Below are 19,613 nucleotides of genomic sequence, written 5' to 3' on the forward strand. Positions count from 1 at the left end.
TCATGCTCCTTGGACAGTGCTAGAGCCATCAAACAGCATCTTTAGGTCACCTAATTCATGGCTTAGCAAGAGCTCTGCAAACACCTGGTCTGCAAAACACCCCCAAAACCCCTCAGCAACCATCTCCACAGCCTTTGCCCAGCCAGAACTACGCACGTGCTCAGTTTTAGGTAGGGTGCACCGTTACTCCCATTCCTACCCACATGGGGGTATAGCTACGTGGGATACAAGTAAGTGCAGCATCTGCCTGCATGCTAAATTAACTCATATCCCACCAAAGTTTTGGACTGTAAGGAAAATCACTGTGCAGTCTTTAATGGAGACACAGAGCTGGGCTGAAGGGTCACTGAGCAGAACTGGTCCTAAAAAGGGGGCTCTCCCAGCCCAGCACGATGTCAGAGGGATGTACGGATGCAGAATCAGTCATCTTGGAAGTATTTTCATCTTTTCATACTGGAAAATAGAAAGATGGTCAGCATGGACCAAAAAAACCTGCCTTCTCCCAGTCAACACCATTCCCACGCTGGCACTAACAACGTATTGCAACCAATCGTCTTTCCACAACGATGCAAAACCCCCTGATATGCTGAGATGATCCTGCTGGAAATATAAATAGCTGGAGGGCCTAATGTTCGGAGGGGAATGAGAACTGTGCTCCCGAATGCTTGCTGCAATTAAACTCAAGTCTGGTGGCACTTCTGCAAGAGCCGAGTGTTAGTCCTAGCAAACCCGATGCGTCTCAGCTCCGATCACATCCTCGCCCTGCGCTCCCGGCGGGGCGTTGCGTGCGTCTTGGTTTTGACCTAAACTGCAGTGATGTTGCCGACCGCGCGGTGTTAAACTGTTAGACCCCCCAGCCACAGAGCTCGGGGCGTTTTGAAGCTTGATGAGATAGTTCTGATCAGGCCCTGGTATCTCTCCGAGCTGCTGCGAGGCTGCTCTCGTGCCTCGGGTGAGAGGCAATGGGAAGTGCTAAGTGTTCACTTGAGGGATGGATGGATTCAGCTGCAAGCCGGACCGTATGTGCCACAGAGATGACAGAGCTTCCACACGGAAAATGCTTCCTAACTCACGGAAGAGAAACCCTTTTCCTTCAGGAGCAGGATTTCCAAATCCTAAATGCATGGCTAGCTGCCCTTTGGAGCCTGTAACGCATAAACCAGCTCTACATTCTGTCAATCTACCAGGTTTATACGAGATGGGCCCTGGTGTCAACACTACAATTGTAGCAATTTTACCACCCAAAAAGGTAAAATAACTCGGTCCGCTTCATACCCACACGAGGCCCCTAATTACCTCTAACTGATTCTCATGCACTCTAAACATAAACCCCCAGGACTAAGAGAAGAAGAAACCCTAGAGCTCCATAGGAAGTGCAGCTGGAAAGGGCATGCCATAGGAAATGAAGTGCTACATATGGATTAATCTTAGGACGTGTTCCAGAGCGAGCGCTAGGCCTGAGGGCCTCAGCATTTGTCTGACGTTAGGGTTAGGGAGACAGATAGGGTTAGCAAAGAGAGAAAGCCTACAGCTCCATGGACAGTGGAGCTAGAAAGGGCATACGAAAGGAGTCGTAGTGTTATCTTTGGATTGATTCTAGGACACGGGTTACAGAGGCAACGCTAGGCCTGGGGGCCTGAGCATGTGACTGACACCTAGCTTTAGGGACACGAATAGGATACGGAGAAAGCCTAAAGGTCCACGGAGAACGGAGCTAAAAAGGGCTTGTGAAAGGAAATGCAGTGCTACATTCGGCGTGATTCTAGGATATTTCTTCTAGAGCCATCGTGAAAGGAAATGTAATACTTCATTTTTGTTGATTCTGGGAGATGTGCTCTCGAGTCAGCACTGGGCCTGGGGGTCCTCAGCATTTGGGTGACAGCCAGGGTCAGGGACAGGCGAGACGAAGTCTAGACATCTGTGGGGAGTAAAGCTACAAAGGGCATGGAAACAGAAGTGTAGCCCTCCATTTCCTACATTCCCTATGGGTATTCGTGTAGCCCCCAGTGCCCTCCGTGTGCACAGAGACAGAGGGTCCCTAAGGGCCTCTGTGCTGCCATCAGTGGCCTCCATGCATGGGGGCAGGGGGGGCCTTCTGGCCATCGTGTGGCCCCCGGGGGGCACCAGCTTGGGGGTCCCTATTGACCTCTGTGTGGGCCTAAGGTGCCTCCATGTGCAAGGGCTGGGGGAGCTACAGGCCTCTGTGCAGACCCCGTGGGCTTCTGCGCCCACCAGGATGGGGGCCCTACTGTCCTCCTTGTGTGCCCCAGGGGCCTCCGTGCACCGGGGTTCAGGGGGGCCTATGGGCCTCCATGCAGCCACAGGGGCTTCCTTGCACATGAAGATGGGAGGGCCGAGCAGGCTCCCGTGCAAGCCCCAGAGGCCTCCAAGCACACAGGGATGTGGGGGCTCTAGAAGTCTCTCTATGGCCCCAGGGACCATCCATGTGTGTGGGGCACGGGGGGGGGGGGGGGGGGCCCTACTGCCATCTGTGCATGGACACTGGAGGGCACTGTGGGCCTCCGTGCTCATGGGGACAGGGGGGCCCAAGGGCCTCCGCTCAGCCCTCAGGGTCCTCCGTGCACACGGGGATGGGCTGACCCTACGGACCTTCGTGCAGCCAGCAGGAACTTCCCGTGCACATGGGGATAGGGGGCCCTAGGGGCCTCCGTGCCCAAGGGACTGGGGCAGCCCTCCGGCTGTCTTGTGGCCCCCTAAACAGCCTCCATGGGCAAAGCTGGGCCTGTGGGCCTCTGTGCAGGCCCCAGGGCCCACGCCGACGCGTGGCCCTACTATCCTCTGTGCAGCTCCCAGGGGTCTCCATGCACATGAAGATGGGAGGGCTCCACAGGCCTCTATGCAGGCCCCAGGGACATCCATGCACACAGGAACAGGGGGCTCGAAGGGCCTTTTTGTGGCCCCCAGGGACCTTTGTACACAGGGGTACCGGGGGCTCTATAGGGTTCTGGTTTGCCCTCAGGGACCTCCATGCACATGGGGACAGACGGGGGGGTGTCGTGCAAGCCACCACGTGGCCTCCAGAGTCCTCCGTGGGCAAGAAAAGTCACAGCCCTATGGTCCTCTGTGTGGACCACAGGGACCTCAGTACGCACAGAGAGGGGGGTCCCCACAGGCCTCCATGCACACAGGGATGGGAGGCTGCTATGGGCCTCCATGCGGTCCCGAGGGGTCTCCGTGCACACGGGCCCAGGGGCCTCCATCTGCCTAGGGGCAGAGGTGACCTAGAGGCCTCTGTGCAGGCCCCAGGGTCCTCCATGCGCACGAGGATGGGGGGCCCTACAGGCCTCAGTGCGATCCCCAGGGGCCTCTGTGCCCACAGGGAGGGAGGGGTCCCTGTGTGTGTCCACGAGGACCCAGATGCCTCCCTAAGTACAGAGGACAGCAGGGCGCTATGGGCCTCCATGCAGATCACAGGGTCCTCCGTGCACATGGAGCCAGGGGAGACCCACAGCCCTCTCTGTGGCATCCAGGGGCATCCGCGTGCATGGGGACAGGGGAGCCCTATGGGGTCAGTGCAGCAAGCAGGGACCTCCACGTGAACAGGGAGGCCCTGTGGGCCTCTATGCGGCATCCTGGGGACTCCATGCGCAAAAGGATGGAGGGAACCTGGGAACACGCAGACAAAAAGATGGGAGCTGCGTGAGGGGCTTGTGAGAGGAAATGTAGCGGTACATTCGCATTGATTCTGGGGCAGGTTTTCTAGGGCCAGCACCAGGCTCAGGAGCCTCAGCACTTGGCTGACAGCTAGGGCTTGGCTTAGGGTGAAGGTTAGGTGAGGTCTGGACCTAAGTCTAGAGACCCCTGGGGAGTGCAGCTACAACAGGGGAAAGGGAGGGCCGCCAAGGAGCGAAGCCACGTGCTGGGGAGTGCATCTGTCAGAGGCTTTGAGCATCCCTGTCCCACTCCAAGGAGCTGGGAGAAAGCCACCCGCTCTGACCAAACACATCTAGCACCCCTGTTCCTCAGCATCAATCCTGGCCAGAGTTTTTCTTGTCTTACACAAGTTCAACACCCAAGAGAGAAACCTCAGGGCACAACCAGAGCCCCACATCCTCTCCCGGTACTACTAGTGGGTCCACATTGTCTCCCACCCTGAGTACACTGGCCTCAGCACCCATTTGCTATCCTTGCTTCCAAACAGCACATCGAAACACTTGCCCTGAAAAACTATTCCCCCATGTGGATCCACACTGCCTTCCAGACACGTACAGAGCTGCCAGTGAAGGATCCCAAGCCAAATCCAACCCGTGAGGGCTCACAGCATCCTCCCTTGCTCCAGATTCAGCCACCCTGCTCTCAAAGGGGACCAAACCAGGAGCCAGATTCTCCAGGTCAAGCTGGAAAGCGCGACGTGTTCACACTGACTTACCGCAAATAACCAGGCTTGTGAGACAGGGGCACCTGCAGGACAAAACGGAAAATGAATTAGAAACCAAGAGCACTGGCAGGGTCACCAGGCTCCTGCTGCCTTCCAGCAGGACAGCTAACAAAGCTACAGCTATACACACCGTGAGCAAAGTTGGGTCTTCTTCACACACCACACTCAGTCTTGCAATGTGCCTTTAAACTGGGAATATATATATATCACATGCTCCTCGCTATATCTGCAGCATATTACCCTTAGAAAGCCCCCTTCCTTTCCAAGCACACGAGCAAGGCCTCCCCTTGGAAGTGCCCAATGCTCTTCCAGCTGAGGCTGCTTTCCAACTTCCAGCTTCATTCCCCGAGTCATGTGGGGCTTAGGCTGAGATCTCATCTTAAGAGGTTGACACCTTGCAAAGGATCATCAGGAATCTCCTGATTCCTGATGGGAAGGGTTTAACCCCCGGCCTCTACAAAAAAAAAAAAAAAAAAAAAAAAAACCCACCACATTTTGTTACACTCTGGAAGTTGTCATTAAACAAGAGATCAAGTTATAAATGGTTTTCTGTAGCACGAGGTGCTTTATTGCCTGTTAAGCCATCGAGCTGAAATGTTAGCAAAAATCAGATGCTATTTATCAGCCACCCAGCACCACCTTTATTTATAAAGAGGCACCCTTAATGCTTCCTATATCACCCTGCTACCTATATTGACAGGCTCAGGGCTCTCAAATCAAGCCCCTTTTAACCCAAGCATTCATGGCAAGCCCAGGCTGGCTCCCCACATCCTTCAAATAACCTTCTAACTGCCCAAGACTCCACCTGTTTGGGCTAAAAAAACCCACTAGGATCCTTCCCACCTGCTAAACTCCTTTTCTTTTCCCTCCTTTTCCTTCTCTTTCATTCCCTTTGATGCCTAGGAGGGATGCAAACGTTTCCGTGTGCGAGGAAGATAACAGTGTAAGGCATGAGACTCCTTCAGCTTGAACACATTGTGGATGTTGCCTTGAGGCAGAACACATTCCCAGGTTAAATACATTCCCTAAAAAGCAAACAAATGTTAGCGTTAATAGTAGATATCCAAGGACATCCACTCTTAGCTACTACATAGGAAGCCCCTCAGCACCTTCTACCAGAAACGCGATCCAGCAGGATCCTGCAAGGAAAGACCTTGCTGGCTAAGCCCGCAAAATTCCTTCTGCGCCATCAAAAAGTTCCCTTTACTTTTGGATTTGGGAAATAGCAAATAAATAAATAAATAAATAAATTCCTCTGCAAGTATTTAAGCCATTTTTATGTGGCTTAAAAGCGACGGGTGTTAATGGCAGAAAAAAAAACCCGAGGATCGCCCGTGTTTTGCTCTCTCTTCCCAGGAAAACAGATCCCCTCCCAACGGCCGCGGTCCTCAGCGACCCCATTTTAAAACGGCTTCCCCTCCCCGCGCGAAGCGCACGCAGCGGCCCGGCTGCCGCGCGGGGCACTCTGGGACTTGTAGTCCCGCCGCGAGGTCGCCGCGGCGGCTCGGGGCGCGCCAAGACTCCATTTCCCGGCAGGCCGTGCGCGGCGACGGCGGGGAGGGGAGGCCGCTCGGCGTGGCCATGGCGGTCGATAGGGACGTGCTGCAGCGGGACCTCTACGGTCTGCTCGGCGTTGGGGAGAAGGCGTCGGAGAAGGAGGTTAGGAGCGGGGTTTCCGCGGCACCAGCGGCGTGTGCAATCTATACTGCACGATATCTTGTCTTTTTTTGTGGGTTTTTTTTCTTTTTTTGGATTGTTTCATTATTATTATTATTATTATTATTATTATTATTATTATTATTATTATTATTATTATTCCTCTTGCTTTCTCTCGTTTGGTGGCCGAGTCAACGTGATAAGTATCCAGGAGGCCCCCAAGGCCGAGCAGGAGCGGCCTATGCAAGCTCAATTATGACGAGCCGAGTAAAGCCGCGAATAGCAGAGCAGATTAAAGCTGAGCCGGGGACTTTGCTGGCCCCAGTAAGGAGTTTGGGGCTGTTTTTAAAGCCGTGAGCCCCAAAGGACGTGAAAGGCTTTGGTTGAGCTCAACCTCGCTGCTAAATGAGAAGAAAAATGAAAAGGAGAATAAATAAATAAATAAATTGCAATATGTGTGATCTGGTGCAGCCTAAAAATTGACAGGTTTTATGGTTCAGCTCAATGTAGGGTGCTTGAAACAACCCAGAGGAGATTAGTATTAAGGGAAACATCAGCAAAAGAGCAGAGCTTTCCTAAATGTTACCCAAAGAGATCAGCCTGAACTCCTTGGAGAAGCCTTAACTCCCCTTGCCGTGTGGAGCAGCTGTTCCAATAGTTGGGAATGATGCAGGTTGTACAAAGACTCCTTCCAGGGATCTGGCTTGTGGAGGAGACGGAGTTTGGCCTGTGATGTTTCCTTTGAGCACGTAACAACCCGCGGTTTTGTACAGCAGGTGGTGCTGAGCCACCACTTATCCCTTCCAGTCCTTGGCAGCTGAACGGAGCAGCTTTGATTTTATTTTACCTTTTCTTTCCTGCACGCGGATGTTTCTTCCCATAATTTGTTGTCAGTTTTGCCTTGAAGTGTAGATGGGATTCGATAGACTTAGGTCAAAATGTCCTTGGCTGCTAAACCCAGTTGCTGTGAAAGGAGTTGTAGGTATTTTGTCCCAAATAGTGGTGCCTGTGAGGAACGCTGTATCCTTTCGACTGGGTAGAAAACTGTGTTTCAGCCTATTAGGCTTGGCCTTGCTGAGCGTGCATTGCATTGCAGCTGTAATGCACCTAAAAGTAAAACTTTCGGCCTTAAAAAGGTCGGAATTGGTTGAAAGTGTGGCTGTGTGCTTAACTGAACAGGCTGGTTATCCTTTCAGTGCAGTGTGAGGAAAAGGGCAGGTCGCTACATTGGAGCTGAAAATGGAGTTTCTTTAGTCTCTTGCTTTTGCAGGAGGCTCCTTCGTTTCTTTACACAGGCTCTCCAGAAAATACTTCCACAAAATACTTCCAGAAAAAGTATTCCAGAAAATAATACTGCAGGCCCTGGGGTTTCTAAGCCATGCAAATGAATATTGTCTACAGTCTTCTGCTTTTGGCAGAGAGGTGTGTTCTGAGATCAGGAAACCCAAACCCGCCGTGAGCGGGGCGTGCTCCTTGCATTTCTGTGGTGCCTTTCTCCAGGTTGTGTCTCTCAGCATGGACGGAACCTCCTGAGAAAGCTCTGCTGTGGCTCTTGCAGGTCAAGAAAGCGTATCGCCAGAAGGCCCTGACGTGCCACCCGGATAAGAACCCGGACGATCCCAAAGCAGGTGAGATGGGAGCTGCCCTTGCCTCATCCGCACGTACAGACTCCTATAGGTGACCCTCTTTAACCCCAGCTCTGTCTTTGCGTGCAGTAAAGAGAGCACCTGGGTTTGTGTCATGCCGTGTGTAACATGCAGCATTGAGAGTTATTTTAGTTGCTAGATTCCTCTGGGTTTTAAGGTGAAATGCATAAATGTTGGCTTTCAGCAGCTCAAGGGTTAGGTGAATGCTGAAATTTTTATTTGCTGCTTCACAAATCTTCCGATTTTTATTTGCTCCTTCACAAATCTTCCCATCTGGTACTTGAATCCTGGACCATTAGCCATATTGTCACTGATGGATGTTAACTGGCTGGCTACTCATTCTTTTAATTCATGCTTTTCAAAATCAAAACTTTAATGGAGAGCTTAGACATCGTTATTTTATATGGAAAAGGCTCTTTGCAGCCGAGTGGACCGTTAGCAAGATCTGTGTACTCTACCCTCTCCGTTTCCTTTCCAAGCACCTGTGGATGAAAAGGAACAGCAGCAGTAACTGGAAGGATGCAGTTCCACAAAACACCTCGAAATAAACACATCAGTCTCCAGTAAGCACATCCCTGCAGGAAGAGGGTCAGCAAAATCCATGTAAAAGACAACATTTGGATCCTGGGTTGAAAAGTTATTAATCCAGACTGGAGAATTTCTCTCCAATGCACTGTGTTTCAGACTGACTGCAGGCTCAGGAATGTATTTGTCTATGCACTCTGTTCAGTTCGTGTTTTCCACACGTTTCTTATGATGGTCCCAACGTTTGTTTTTTAGTTTAGGTAGTTAAGTTGATCTTTCAGCTGGGAAGAACTTGGCTGAGAGTTGGCTCACAATTGCTTTGGAAAGATTATTCTTTTTTTCTGGCATTTTGCAGGTCTCTTCCATAAGGGATAGTCTTTTGTGGTTCATCCCCAGGCTGCTAGCGGGGTTTTCTGCATCTTACCCTTTTCTCTTCTAATTCCCAGCGGAAATCTTCCACCAACTGTCTCAGGCCTTAGCAGTGCTAACAGATGCAGCAGCAAGGGTAAGGATGCCCATCGCTTCTTCTTGGTGGGACTATGTGATGTTTTTCTGTGCAAGCCTGGTTGGGAATTGGTGAAAAATCTCTTCTTGTCTGTCATAATCTCTGCTCTCTTCTCTGAGTGAGTGTGAATGCGACTCTCAGCTGTTATACCCTGTATTTCACTGGGAGATCAAGTGGTATCTGCTTAGGCAAAGTGTTCCTGGTCAAATCTGATGTTCTCTGTGTGGCTCTGTCCATTTACTTACGAGATACCGTGTTTAATAGCATGTTAAACTGAGACATGTCCCATAAAAAGAGAAATACCCACCACTGGCGTTAAGACACGCGTTCAATTCCTGGGGCATCATTGCATTTCCAGGTCCTATGAGTAAACTTCTCGTGTAAAGTGAACTTGGTTTGTCTTAAAACTTAGCTCTAAGCCAGAACTGACCCATCATCAACAGGTATAAAAGAAGTAATGATTCCGTGCCTTCCAGAATATGACATTTCTTTGCCACTGTTACCGGTGCTCCCAAAGCCACTTTTGGCCTATTTGGGAACCCAGAATACTCTTCCCACCAGTAAATTTTCTCTCTTATTTACTGAGCAGTTATTCCTGGAATTTTTGACCTTCCTTTCAGGCTCAGTCCTTGGACCTCTTTTATTGTTTTCAGGATATTTGTGTTGACCTCCATTTAGGAAGAATGCTAAAAAGAAAATTCTTCACCTCTGATTAGTGTTTCAGTATCTAATTTCTCCTTTATTCAACACTTTGTGTTTTATCCCTCCTGCTTTATGTAATTTCACACTCTGCCGTTGGTTCTTTGACAGGCAGCATATGACAAAGTGAGAAAAGCCAAGAAGCAAGCAGCAGAAAGGACACAAAAGCTTGATGAGAAGCGAAAGAGGGTAAAGCTTGGTAAGGAAATCAGAACTTCATGTTGGCTTGACGTATTCCTTACCTGGGTGTTTGCATTTCTTGCACTGATCATTAAGCTGCTGGCTGTTTCTGATGGATATGTCCTTTTATGCCCAATAAAATATAATAGCTATCAGAGCTCTGTGTTGAATTTCAGTCCAGCTGTGTAGACTACAGTGGCAACAGTGAAAATTCTGATTTATTTATTTATTTTTTTTTATTTTGCAGATCTTGAAGCCAGGGAACGAGAAGCACAGGCCCGTGAGACTGAAGAGGAAGAGATCCGGATAACAAGAACACTCGAACAAGAAGTAATGATGAATTGGTGGATTTTTATGTTTGTTTTGAGGAGGATTGGTGGAAGGCTTCGCATCCCTCATGAAAAGCTTGTGATGAGATGCAACAAACCTGAATGTAGCAATTTTTCAACCTTTTGGACCATGGGTGCTATGGGCCAGGGAAAAAGGGCTGTCTGTTGAGGGGACTTGTAGCAATCTGGCAAATACGCCAATTGCAAATATTTTATTTTTATTATTTCTTTTTAAGTCTCCACTTTTGCAGCACAGAAATAGTAACAGGTGGTTGCCTATATGCTAGCTGATAGGGACTCTGTCCTTAGGGAACATGAGCAGTCCAATCAGTATGTGAGCAATGGGGCTAGCACAGGGGAGGCAGCAGGAATTTGCCTCGGGAGACGAGCTTGAGACAAGCCGTTCTTGTCAGTGCCACAATTTTAGGCTGGCGTCACCCAGCCATTAAACCAGGCCCTGAGATACTGTCTTGCCCATCCCGTAGATAATCCGTCTGCGCGAAGAAGGCTCTCGTCAGCTTGAGGAGCAGCAGAGGCTCATCCAGGAACAGATCCGACTTGAGAGAGAGCAGCGCATCCGAGGTGAGAGTAGGAGGAGACTGCAGCCCTCAGCTAAGCTGAATATTCATGGGGCTCAATTCACCTGTAGGCAGAGCTTGCTCGTGCATGCAGCTTCAAACCTAGTCACATCACAGAGTTCCCCTGCTTTGCACCGTATTTTGCACCTTTGACGAGTCAAAAGGCTGCTATTTCTGGCATGTTTGTTCCCCTCTGTGGCACGTTGCTCTTTCACATGTTGTTGGCTGCTCCTTTGCAACAAATATGGGCGTTTATCTTTGGGAGCACTGAACCCAGATGAGCTAACGTGGAGCCCCGCGCTTGTGCTGGGGAAGATGCCTGATGCTCTAGTCATCTGATTGCCACAATCAAAGTAATTAACCTTGCGTGCTTAGAATAGGCGACCAGTTGAAATTTGCAAACAGTGACAGTTGTCATTATTTATTTTGTTTACTTAATAGGTTTATTTATTCTGCTTCTTGTTTACAGTAATGAGTCTCTATCATCCAGAGGGGACTCAGTAAGCAAAAAAAGGTTTTCTGCAGTCTATGCTTCCTGGGTTTTGCTTCCTGGAACTTGTTTCTCTCATGATTTTGGGGCATCTCTACATTGCTAATGCCTTTTAGGTGAGAAAAGTCTTTACTTGTATCATTTCTATCTTTGTTCCTTTCACTCTCTTTAGGCAAACACGCAGGAAATGGAGCAGAAGGCAAAACAACCCCCAAACTCAAAGTAAGTTATGCCTCTAAAGCTGGGTTTAGGTGAAAACTGACAAAACCCTCGCAGCTTTAGAAGCAGAATTGACACCTCAGCTCTGTTGCTGAGCTGTCAGGGCCCTTTGTACAGAGGAGGTGAAGTTCCTCTATGTAGTGTGCAAACAACTCCCGTCACTGCCTATAAAATATCCTCCCAACCTCCCACTTCTTTTTCTCCCTTACTGCTCAATGTAGTCTTTTGAGCTGTGTTTGAATAGTCTGTTTGGGCTCTGCATCAGCTCCTTACCTTAATATAACCATTATTACGAGGTATGAGCTGCTTTTATTCCGATGAGGAGTCTTTCTTGTTACTCCAATAGTTTCTTCCCTTTGCGTGTTCTGATGGTGAGATCAGCATCCTGGCACTGCAGGGGCTGTGAGCTGTAAAGAGCCAACTTGGTTATTCTGCAGGTGATGAGAGTGGCAGTGAGGATGGCAACGGTGTGGGGAGGAAGACAAGATTAACCTGTCACATTTACTTCCCAGCTGAAATGGAAGTGCAGGAAGGAAGATGACACGAAAGGGGGATACTCGAGAGACGTTCTGATGCGGATCCTGCAGAAGGTCTTGTCATTCTTTATTACCTGATCTTTCCCTTCTCTGAAGCTATGAAAAGGATAGTAAATTCTGTTAAGCTCTACAAAAACCAGCGTAGCTCATCTCCTTTACTGTTGTTCAGCTTTCTGACTCCTGCCATTTTTCAGAGATCATCAGCTGTGAGGCAGGAGTAGATAAGAGCCCATGATCTGATTAATCCCTGCATATGTTTTTTGTTTTCCCTTTATGAGAGTATCTGCTGTAGCTTGGACTCTTGAGCTCAGCAGTGATCCTGCTCTCTAGCCCACCAGAAGGCGGGTGTTTAAACACAAACCTCCCCCAAATCCTTCCTTCTAGGAGCAGAAATTATGACATGTCAGGATCCATGAAAGCACAGAAAGGGCGACAGCTCCAGCTGTAGGTCTATGGAGAGGCTTGTTTTCTCCCTGTGTTCCCAGATGTGCTTTGCTTCTCATCTGAGTATGTTTTTCTTCCTTTTTTCCTTTGTTCTTGCAGTATGGGGATGTGCTCAATTTGTTGATGTCAAGCAGGAAGGCGGGGAGCGCCGTGGTGGAATTTGCTACGGTTAAGGCTGCTGTAAGTCTGACGGAGACCACAAACGTGCTCACTGAAGAGTGGAGAAGAAGAGGTGTTGCACGAGGGAATGATTAGCAGATTGGCAGCCTAGAGCCACTGCTTTGTCAGAGAGGCCGTGGAGAAGGGTAATGAGAGTCCAAGGTACAGATGCCTGAAAGGAGTAGCAAAGCTCGAGGCATAAAGCCGGGGCAGACTGTGCATGTAGACAAGCAGGCTGCACATGTAAATGCCTGAGGAAAGTGCTGCTGCTTTAAAGAGAGGCTTTAAAGAGCTATTGAAGCAGCCTCTGAGGGTTAATTACCTCTTTTGGGGTTGGGCCCGATGGGTTTTGGAGGTTTTGTCTGGAGGCCTCAGCACATTTGAAGAGAGGGGGGGAAAAAGCAAAATCCAAAATGTTTTGACTTGCTGCCAGTTAAAATCATTCATGTGGCAGTGGAAACCAAAATGATCAGTTACCCCTAATTTTGGCAGTCCCATCAACTAAGAATTTTGCTATGCAAGAGTTTCTCTTTATTCCTTGTCACCTGCTCTTTCACTAGTATATCCAAATAATCTAATTGTATCAAAATAAGTATCTGTGCTCATGTTATGTAAAAAGTAGTGGCAGTGATATGCCCTTTTGTGCTTAATGCAGTTATGGGCCTTAAAAAGGGATGCTTCCTATATAGGGCAGCTCTGAAACCTGTGTTGGTTGCCCTCTGCCTGGCCTTGATTCAGAGCTGAGATGAAGAAAGCCTTATAACTGTGACAGAGCTGCAACGTAGTGTGTTCCAAAACTCAGAAGGTGATGAAAGAATATTTTCATTGATAGGAGATGGCTGTGAAGAATGAAGTTGGCCTGATAAATAATCCACTAAAGATTTCCTGGCTGGAGGGCCAGCCCCAGAGTAATCCCAGCTCTGTCCGCTCCGACAGTGCTGCTCAGCCGAGGACTTCGCAGGTAAGGAAAGCACAGGCAGCTGCTGCTGGAATCTGTTCCTCTAGCAACCGAAAATTAACAACATGTTCTGTACTTCGGGTAGAATGCATTGGTACCAGCAGAGCTGGAAAAGAAGCTGTTAGTGAAAGGCTTTTTGATGAGTCTTTCCGTGCTGAAGGAGTGGCCCTATTTAAGAGACCTTTGGCTTGAGTAGCAGCGTGCTGGGACACAAGCCATCTGCATGAGTGTTTTGGTTTTTTTCCCCTCAGTCTCTCTTCCAAGTGAAAAAGATGTTCCTTGCTCAGCCTGGAGCGTCTGCTGCCCCTTTTCTGTGGGTTTACCCTAATACATTTGACTCTCTGAATCCTCTGGCTGATTCTGTATGTGCATAGGGAAAAGAAGGCAGCACTAAACTAAAGTCCTAATAAATAGACAATTATTGTCCATTTTAGGGCTTCATTGGCAGTGTTGTTCATGGCTTTGGTAGACACGCTGAGTGGAAGGTGATTGTTAACCCATGTGGAGCTCTTCCTCTTGGATAGCAAATGTATTCCAAACACAACACAGATGAAAGGCAATAAACATCTAGTGGTTAAAACATAGAAAGCAGGTTTCTCCAGACGTGGAGGCTAGGCTGCAACATGTTGCCCTCTGCTCCCATTGGCCCTTTGGAGTGGAAATTGTATTAATTTCCTTGAAACACGTTGAATTCAGTGCTGTAGAACCAAGCGTAGGGTATTTTGTGCCCTGCCTTTTTTCTGACCTATTTTGTGATAACTTGATTGTCTGAGAGGAAAGGTAAGAAGCCTAAGAGGGACCTTTAAGAGGTAAAGTAAGGTAAGAAGCCTGGACTCCTTCGCTGCTTGTTGCAGTTCCACTTCAAACTACACGCGACACTCCTGCACCACCCCTCCTTTCCCTGTGGTGCAAAGATCAAAACTCAGATCTGGTTGTTGTGGAGAGGAATCTCGCCTCACGCTCTGCAGGTGCCCTGGATTTATGTGTGTGCCTTTAGATGAGCCTTCTGCGTGATGAGCCTTCTCCGTATTTTTGTTGGCCTGTGTTGGCTACATTTGGTGTCCCAGCTTTTTGCTAAGCGCTGTAGTTATAGCAGGTGCCTTTACACACATCCGAGTGCCTCGCTGCTGTCCCACATCGGGTTAGGGCTGCTGTATTTTCACTTGGGATGGACATTTTCTAAACAGCCTGTCCTCGTTTCTCAGAGCACCTAGCAAGAGCAGTTCTGACAGTAGAGCCCAGTAGGCCAAGGAAGCAGAGCGGAGTGCATCTTCATGCACAGTGCAGAACCAGGTGACCAAGGGGCCAGAACGAATGAGTTTGAGTTTTCCTCCCCAGCTCTTTGCTTCTGTTCTATCCAAGATGAGGACATTCAGAGACCTTCCTTCTGCCACTGCCCTGATCAGCGCCTCACCTTCTCCTTTCATATCCAGTCTGGCTTCCTATCCATCAAGGGCCACGTTCTCGCTTTCAGGTTCACCTTCAGCTCTGCACAGGTGTCTTCTAAGCTGCCCAATTTCCACTTCTGGATCGCTCCTATTTCTGTCTGATTCCACCCCCTCTTTGTTCCTGTCTGTGCAAGTGCAGCTTCCTCCCCTTCAGAAAGCAGCCTGGGAGCTGCAATGTTCTCATGGCAACACGCTTGCTCCTCGTCTGCTTCCGAGCTGCCTGAACCCCCTGCCTTGGGGTGCCGGCCAAGAGCAGCGCGCTGTGTTCCTCAAATAACCGAGAGCTTCGTGCACCCTCAGCCAGGGGAGCTTCTGGGAGCAGATCCCAGGTGAAACTCCTAACGGACCCCGCTGTGAGAAGGGAGTGCTGGCCCCTCTAGTCCTCGCTGCGTTGTTTCCTCACAGAGCCGAGGACAGGCAGTGTCCAGCAGCTCCTGGAGAGCTGCCAGAGCGAAAAGGGAGAGTTGCACTTGAACTCCAAGAGCTGTAGATTGGCTGTGGTCACCCCTGGGCTGACAGCAGTGACCATTTGATCGCCATCCTGTGGCCCTGGGTGGTTCAGGGTACACCACAGATGCATAACGCCGAGGAGAACCTAGCTTGCCACTCCAACAGCATGAAGTACTCCCTTCCTAAGAAGCATCTTTAGTCCTGGTGTCTTCCTACCACTTGTTTTCTCATCTGCCCCGGCTTGCTGAGAAAAGCTTTCGCTCTGGCACTGTCTTGCATCTTCCCTGAGCTCCTTTGGGGTTGTAGCGAGCTTGGCTCACGTTATCTGCCTTTACAGCCTGCCGTGAATTTGGCAGGTTAAGGGCTCCCCATATCTTGGACATCTTGGAATGTCTCTGCGCATCGCTGCTGCCTCTTTCCGAAGCTTGTAATTATCTACCTGTTGTTTTCTTTCACTGGGGTGAAGGGAGGATATGGGGGGTTGTTTTTTTGTTTGTTTGAAATAGCCCTGACAGGTGATCCGGGTGTAAGCTAAGGCTCGGTGGCCCAGGAGCTTCTACACTGACATTTAAACAGCCCATCCTGGCGGGTCTAAAGCCCTGTCAGCTGGTCTGAGCTCCTCCTGCTGTCCAGCTTGCAGCTGAGAAGCTGGGGTCAGCCCAGCTAGTCTCGACTCTGAGCCTTGCATGTGCCCTCTTGCTCGGGGGAGGAGAGCAGCCTGTCAGCAGCACCAGCCCTCTCCCCACGCACAAAACCAGCAGCCCACTCCTTCTGCACCCGCCTTGTGAAAACCTGAGGAACCAGAGAGGACAGGCCTTGGTCATTACAGATCAAGGGATCCGTGCTCTTGATGCCAGGCTTGTTGTTTTTCTGGCTTGCTACCAACGAAAGGAGGCAACGAGACGCTTCCAGTCACAGACACGTTTATTCTTTGACATCTGTACAGCTGGTAGGTCAGCGCATGCTTCAAGCAGCAGTATCTAGAGACCTTTCTCCTGATAACAGACAAATAAACTGCTCTTGCTGGTGTTTGAGCTTTTATGGATGCTTACCTGTTTCCAGGCTGGAAGTGGCATCTGCACTTGAATTAGGGGAAGAGAAAGCCACAAGAAGAAGGGAAAAAAAAAAGGAATATCTTTGACTTTTGCATCCAAATGTGGTAGGAGAAAAAAAAAACAGCAGTATCTGTTTCTTGCCCCTTGCTATAGCTGTGGCTTTGAGATAGCAGCTTGGCTGTTCCCTTTCCAGTGCCACAAATGGTGTATGCCACATCCCTTTCTGTCCGTGCTGCACGGTCGCAACCCCATCCCCCAGACAAGTCCTTTGCCAAGCATAGTCATCCTTCCATGAGGAGAAGGTGCACGGTCAAGATTAGAAAGTTCCCACTGCCGAGGATGGAAGCTCCTGGGTGAGGCTCCAGGAGCCCCGTGTCATCTGGGCGTGCAGCCTGACTGCTCTGCTCCGAGGGGCTCCGGAGCGAGGACGAGAACAGTCTGTGAGGGGTCGGGCAAGAACAATGAAACAGGCCACTCGAAACGGGGACACTGCAGCGTCCTTCCTCTCGTCAGGACTAGAGAAACTGACAGTGTCCGTAGGCAAATGGGATACATTGAGTGGCACATACCTTCAAATGGCATAATCTCTTGGATTCTGTTTTCTGAGGGTCTGCAGAACATCCTCGAGAAGCGATAGCCCCAAATCCACTTTGAAGGACAGAAAGGGATCAGACAGGTCGGAGGGAGCTGTGCCGCTCTGGAAACCCACCTCCATGGCCCCACAGTCTGAAGCCTGCTCCCTGTGGAATTGAGTTTGAGTGGCTTTGTGGTATTGATGAGTAGCACCAGAAAAGGAGATGTCAGAGTGAGAATCTGTGTGATCAATGATGTTGGGGCAGCTAGAACTGTCCAGGTAGAGCCGGGGAGGCTTGGGAGGTGCTTGTGCCTTGGCTAGGTTTTGCTCACTCTGATATGACAGGTAATCAGACTTGTCCTTCAGATCCCGTAAGCGTTCCCTCTTCTGGCACTGTCCGTCGTTGTCCAGAGTGTGGCTGTTCTGGTTGAGGAGGATGACTTGGTTGCCCAGCTTTTTGTGCCTCCTGAGCGAGAAGCGCCTGAAGAACGTGGTGGACTTAATGGACCCTCTGCGCCACGTATCCATGCTGAGGAAAGGCAACGAAAAGAAGGGAGCTGCTGACTGCTCTGCAGTCAGATGCTGGACTTCAGTCACAGGATCGGCACCGAGTCACACGGAACAGGAACAACCTCTTCCTTCCTCGTTCCCGTAGCTGGAAGGAAAACAAAGAGGCTGGTATTGCAGGAAATACCGACTTCTTCACGCTACACCCCTCTGTCAGCGAGCAGCTGGCGTATCAGGTATTAGGGAGCCTTGCTCTTCAGCAGGGAAGGAATGAGCCGGCTGAATCTGTGCCGCCGAAAGAAGCTGATGGAGAGCAGCACACAGTCACCATGAGAACAGATTTAATCTCGCATCCCGAACAGAAGGGCACTTTGGTACCATGGTAACCAGCCACCTTCACGGAGAAGGGCACGGTATAAAAATTCCAGGAGGTGGTTGGGAAGGGAGCCGGTGACTCAGTCGCACGAAAGGAAACCAAAGGAAAACACGGACAAGTGGAAATTTCACAAGCAGCAGAGCCAACGGGTAGCTAGCGTTAGGAAAATCAAATGCAAAATAAAGACTTACTTTGTGCGGGAGCAGCACCCGAGTCCAACAGAGAAGAAGCTGCTGAAGCACTTGGAGAGGACTGCAACCACCGGTGCGATGAGCCGTTGTTGGGATAACAGGGCTGGAGACAGCTCAGCCGGGTTGGACCCAGGACCCTAGAAATCCTCCATGCCTCTTTCCCTTCATTTGCCTCCTGTCAGAGCTTCCCAGGCTGCAGTTCCTTGTGCGTATGTATTTGTTTTGAGCCAAGCCCTTGCTGAGTCAGCCACGTCAGAAACTGGGTTTTACACTATTGGTAATTGCCAGGATTGCAGGAAGTAGGTGTGTGGAGCGGCGGAGCATCAGCCCACACTCTGCCTCAGGAGAAGGCAAAGCTCGCTCAGAGGCATCCAGCTTGCTTGAGAACCACCAACATGAAAGTTGACTCGTAGCCGCTCTCCAATGTGACTCTGCTCTTGGTGCTCTTCCTGCTGTCACTTCTGGTGGCTTCTTGCACCAGCAGGGCTCACAAAAGGCAGGGGAAGTGATCTCTTGTCTGCTTTAAATTTAAAGCCAGAGTGTGAAGCAGTGATTCAGGTTTGTACGGGTGACTCATCTGCATCAGTCTCATGTAGGCTAATTCATTCAGCCGGGTAGATGACAGTAAGTATCTGTGGTTAATGGCCAGAAGCTTTGAAGAAACCTAGTTCTGCCACTGATACAGTCTGGCTCTCCCTCAGACACTGTGAAGTTCCATGCTGAACAATACCAGAAGGTTATTTCCTTCATGCAGTTGCTAAGCTGTCACTTACAATGTATTAATCCCTTCATTTCTCAGGCTCCGCGGAGTTTCCAGGTTATCGTGGCTTTTACTTCGTCCTCACAACTAGTCTCTCAGCAGCTCAAGCAACTGCCTTGCTAGTATTTAGTATCAGATTTGCACTCGCCCTGCTAGTGGCTTTTCATCCGTATGTTTTCTACATAAAATGCCCTTAAATCACCACCAAATCTAGTTCCTAGGAAAACAAACATTACATTTTTTCCTGTTCTTTTTGTGCATGTTACTTTATTTCTAACTTGGATGTTCAAGCAAGAGGGACGTTTCCAAGTGTTGCAGTGCTTTGAGTGCCTCTGAAACTGGTAGTGCCACCTACTAATGCTGAATTGCTTTGGAAAGGCGAGCGCCAAAGCCACCACTTTGCTCTGAGATAGCAGTTGTCATCTGCAACCCACATTTATTAGGCCGAGGCTGCAATCAGCGCTTGGCTGACGTGCCGGTCGCTCCCGCGCGCAGCAGCAAAGCTACGAGGAGCTTTCACTGTGAGGAGTCAGGACCGGGGCTGTGTAACGTGTTTTTTACAGGTCGTGTTTGTTTTCTGCCCCTAGAGATCGGTGGTCTCGGAGCGAGACTACGAGAGCTTGGTGATGATGCGGATGCGCCAAGCGGCAGAGAGGCAGCAGCTCATTGAGCAGCTCCAGCGGGAAGACGAGGAAGAGTCCCACACCTAGGATGAGGAAGTACAGATTCCCTCCCCCCATCGTTCTGCATTTAGAAAGCTCTTTTCTTAAATTAAGTCAATAAACCTCCTTTTTCTAAAAATGCTGTGGAAGTGTAAACTGCCCTCAACTGCGGCCCTTAACCCCCAGAGGGGAAAAAGTCAGAGGTTTCTGAGCGTGCACGTTGCCTCGGCAGCCTGTGCGCTGGGGAGCGGCACGGGGTCGGAGAGG

The 19,613-nt window shown here is 49.8% G+C and overlaps 3 protein-coding genes across 4 annotated transcripts in view; 1 reads left to right on the top strand and 2 right to left on the bottom strand.

Moving 5' to 3' along the window:
- NELL1 (neural EGFL like 1) overlaps nucleotides 1–4,753 on the bottom strand; it is a 196,264-nt gene extending 191,511 nt beyond the window's left edge. Inside the window, exons 1-2 of the mRNA XM_026041104.1 lie at nucleotides 4,730–4,753; nucleotides 4,391–4,422 (exon numbers count right to left, since the gene is read on the bottom strand). Of these exons, the coding sequence (XP_025896889.1) occupies nucleotides 4,391–4,422; nucleotides 4,730–4,753 (56 nt within the window). The remainder of the gene's footprint in view (nucleotides 1–4,390; nucleotides 4,423–4,729) is intronic.
- Nucleotides 4,754–5,947: 1,194 nt separating this feature from the next.
- On the top strand, nucleotides 5,948–19,485 carry DNAJC17 (DnaJ heat shock protein family (Hsp40) member C17). 2 transcript variants are annotated; one of them, XM_026041221.1, is made up of 11 exons: nucleotides 5,948–6,058; nucleotides 7,614–7,683; nucleotides 8,673–8,731; nucleotides 9,542–9,629; nucleotides 9,858–9,940; nucleotides 10,425–10,521; nucleotides 11,180–11,229; nucleotides 11,739–11,816; nucleotides 12,306–12,386; nucleotides 13,198–13,326; nucleotides 19,272–19,485. In XM_026041221.1, the coding sequence occupies exons 1-11, from the start codon at nucleotides 5,981–5,983 to the stop codon at nucleotides 19,392–19,394; spliced, it is 936 nt and encodes a 311-aa protein (XP_025897006.1). In that variant the 5' UTR covers nucleotides 5,948–5,980; the 3' UTR covers nucleotides 19,395–19,485. The 2 variants fall into 2 exon arrangements, with proteins under 2 accessions (XP_025897006.1, XP_025897007.1); XM_026041222.1 differs by lacking the exon at nucleotides 19,272–19,485 and adding an exon at nucleotides 13,575–13,749 and having other exon boundaries at nucleotides 5,981–6,058.
- CUNH15orf62 (chromosome unknown C15orf62 homolog) lies at nucleotides 16,304–18,311 on the bottom strand. Its single transcript, XM_026041223.1, has 2 exons — nucleotides 17,925–18,311; nucleotides 16,304–17,505 (listed from the first exon to the last, which is right to left on the bottom strand). Exon 2 carries the CDS (start codon nucleotides 17,376–17,378, stop codon nucleotides 16,848–16,850), a length of 531 nt encoding a protein of 176 aa, XP_025897008.1. The 5' UTR covers nucleotides 17,379–17,505; nucleotides 17,925–18,311; the 3' UTR covers nucleotides 16,304–16,847.
- Nucleotides 19,486–19,613: the final 128 nt, after the last annotated feature.

This window comes from Nothoprocta perdicaria, unplaced genomic scaffold (assembly GCF_003342845.1).
Source record: "Nothoprocta perdicaria isolate Ctin4 unplaced genomic scaffold, notPer1 scaffold_28, whole genome shotgun sequence".
Taxonomy (NCBI): Eukaryota; Metazoa; Chordata; class Aves; order Tinamiformes; family Tinamidae; genus Nothoprocta; species Nothoprocta perdicaria.

Excerpts from the sequence above, each read along its gene's own strand:
- DNAJC17 (XM_026041221.1), top strand. The coding sequence starts at position 5,981 with ATGGCGGTCGATAGGGACGTGCTGCAGCGGGACCTCTACGGTCTGCTC. Across the intron at positions 7,684-8,672 it reads CCCGGACGATCCCAAAGCAG|CGGAAATCTTCCACCAACTG; the intron begins GTGAGATGGGAG and ends TCTAATTCCCAG. Across the intron at positions 8,732-9,541 it reads TAACAGATGCAGCAGCAAGG|GCAGCATATGACAAAGTGAG; the intron begins GTAAGGATGCCC and ends GTTCTTTGACAG.
- CUNH15orf62 (XM_026041223.1), bottom strand. The coding sequence starts at position 17,378 with ATGGATACGTGGCGCAGAGGGTCCATTAAGTCCACCACGTTCTTCAGG.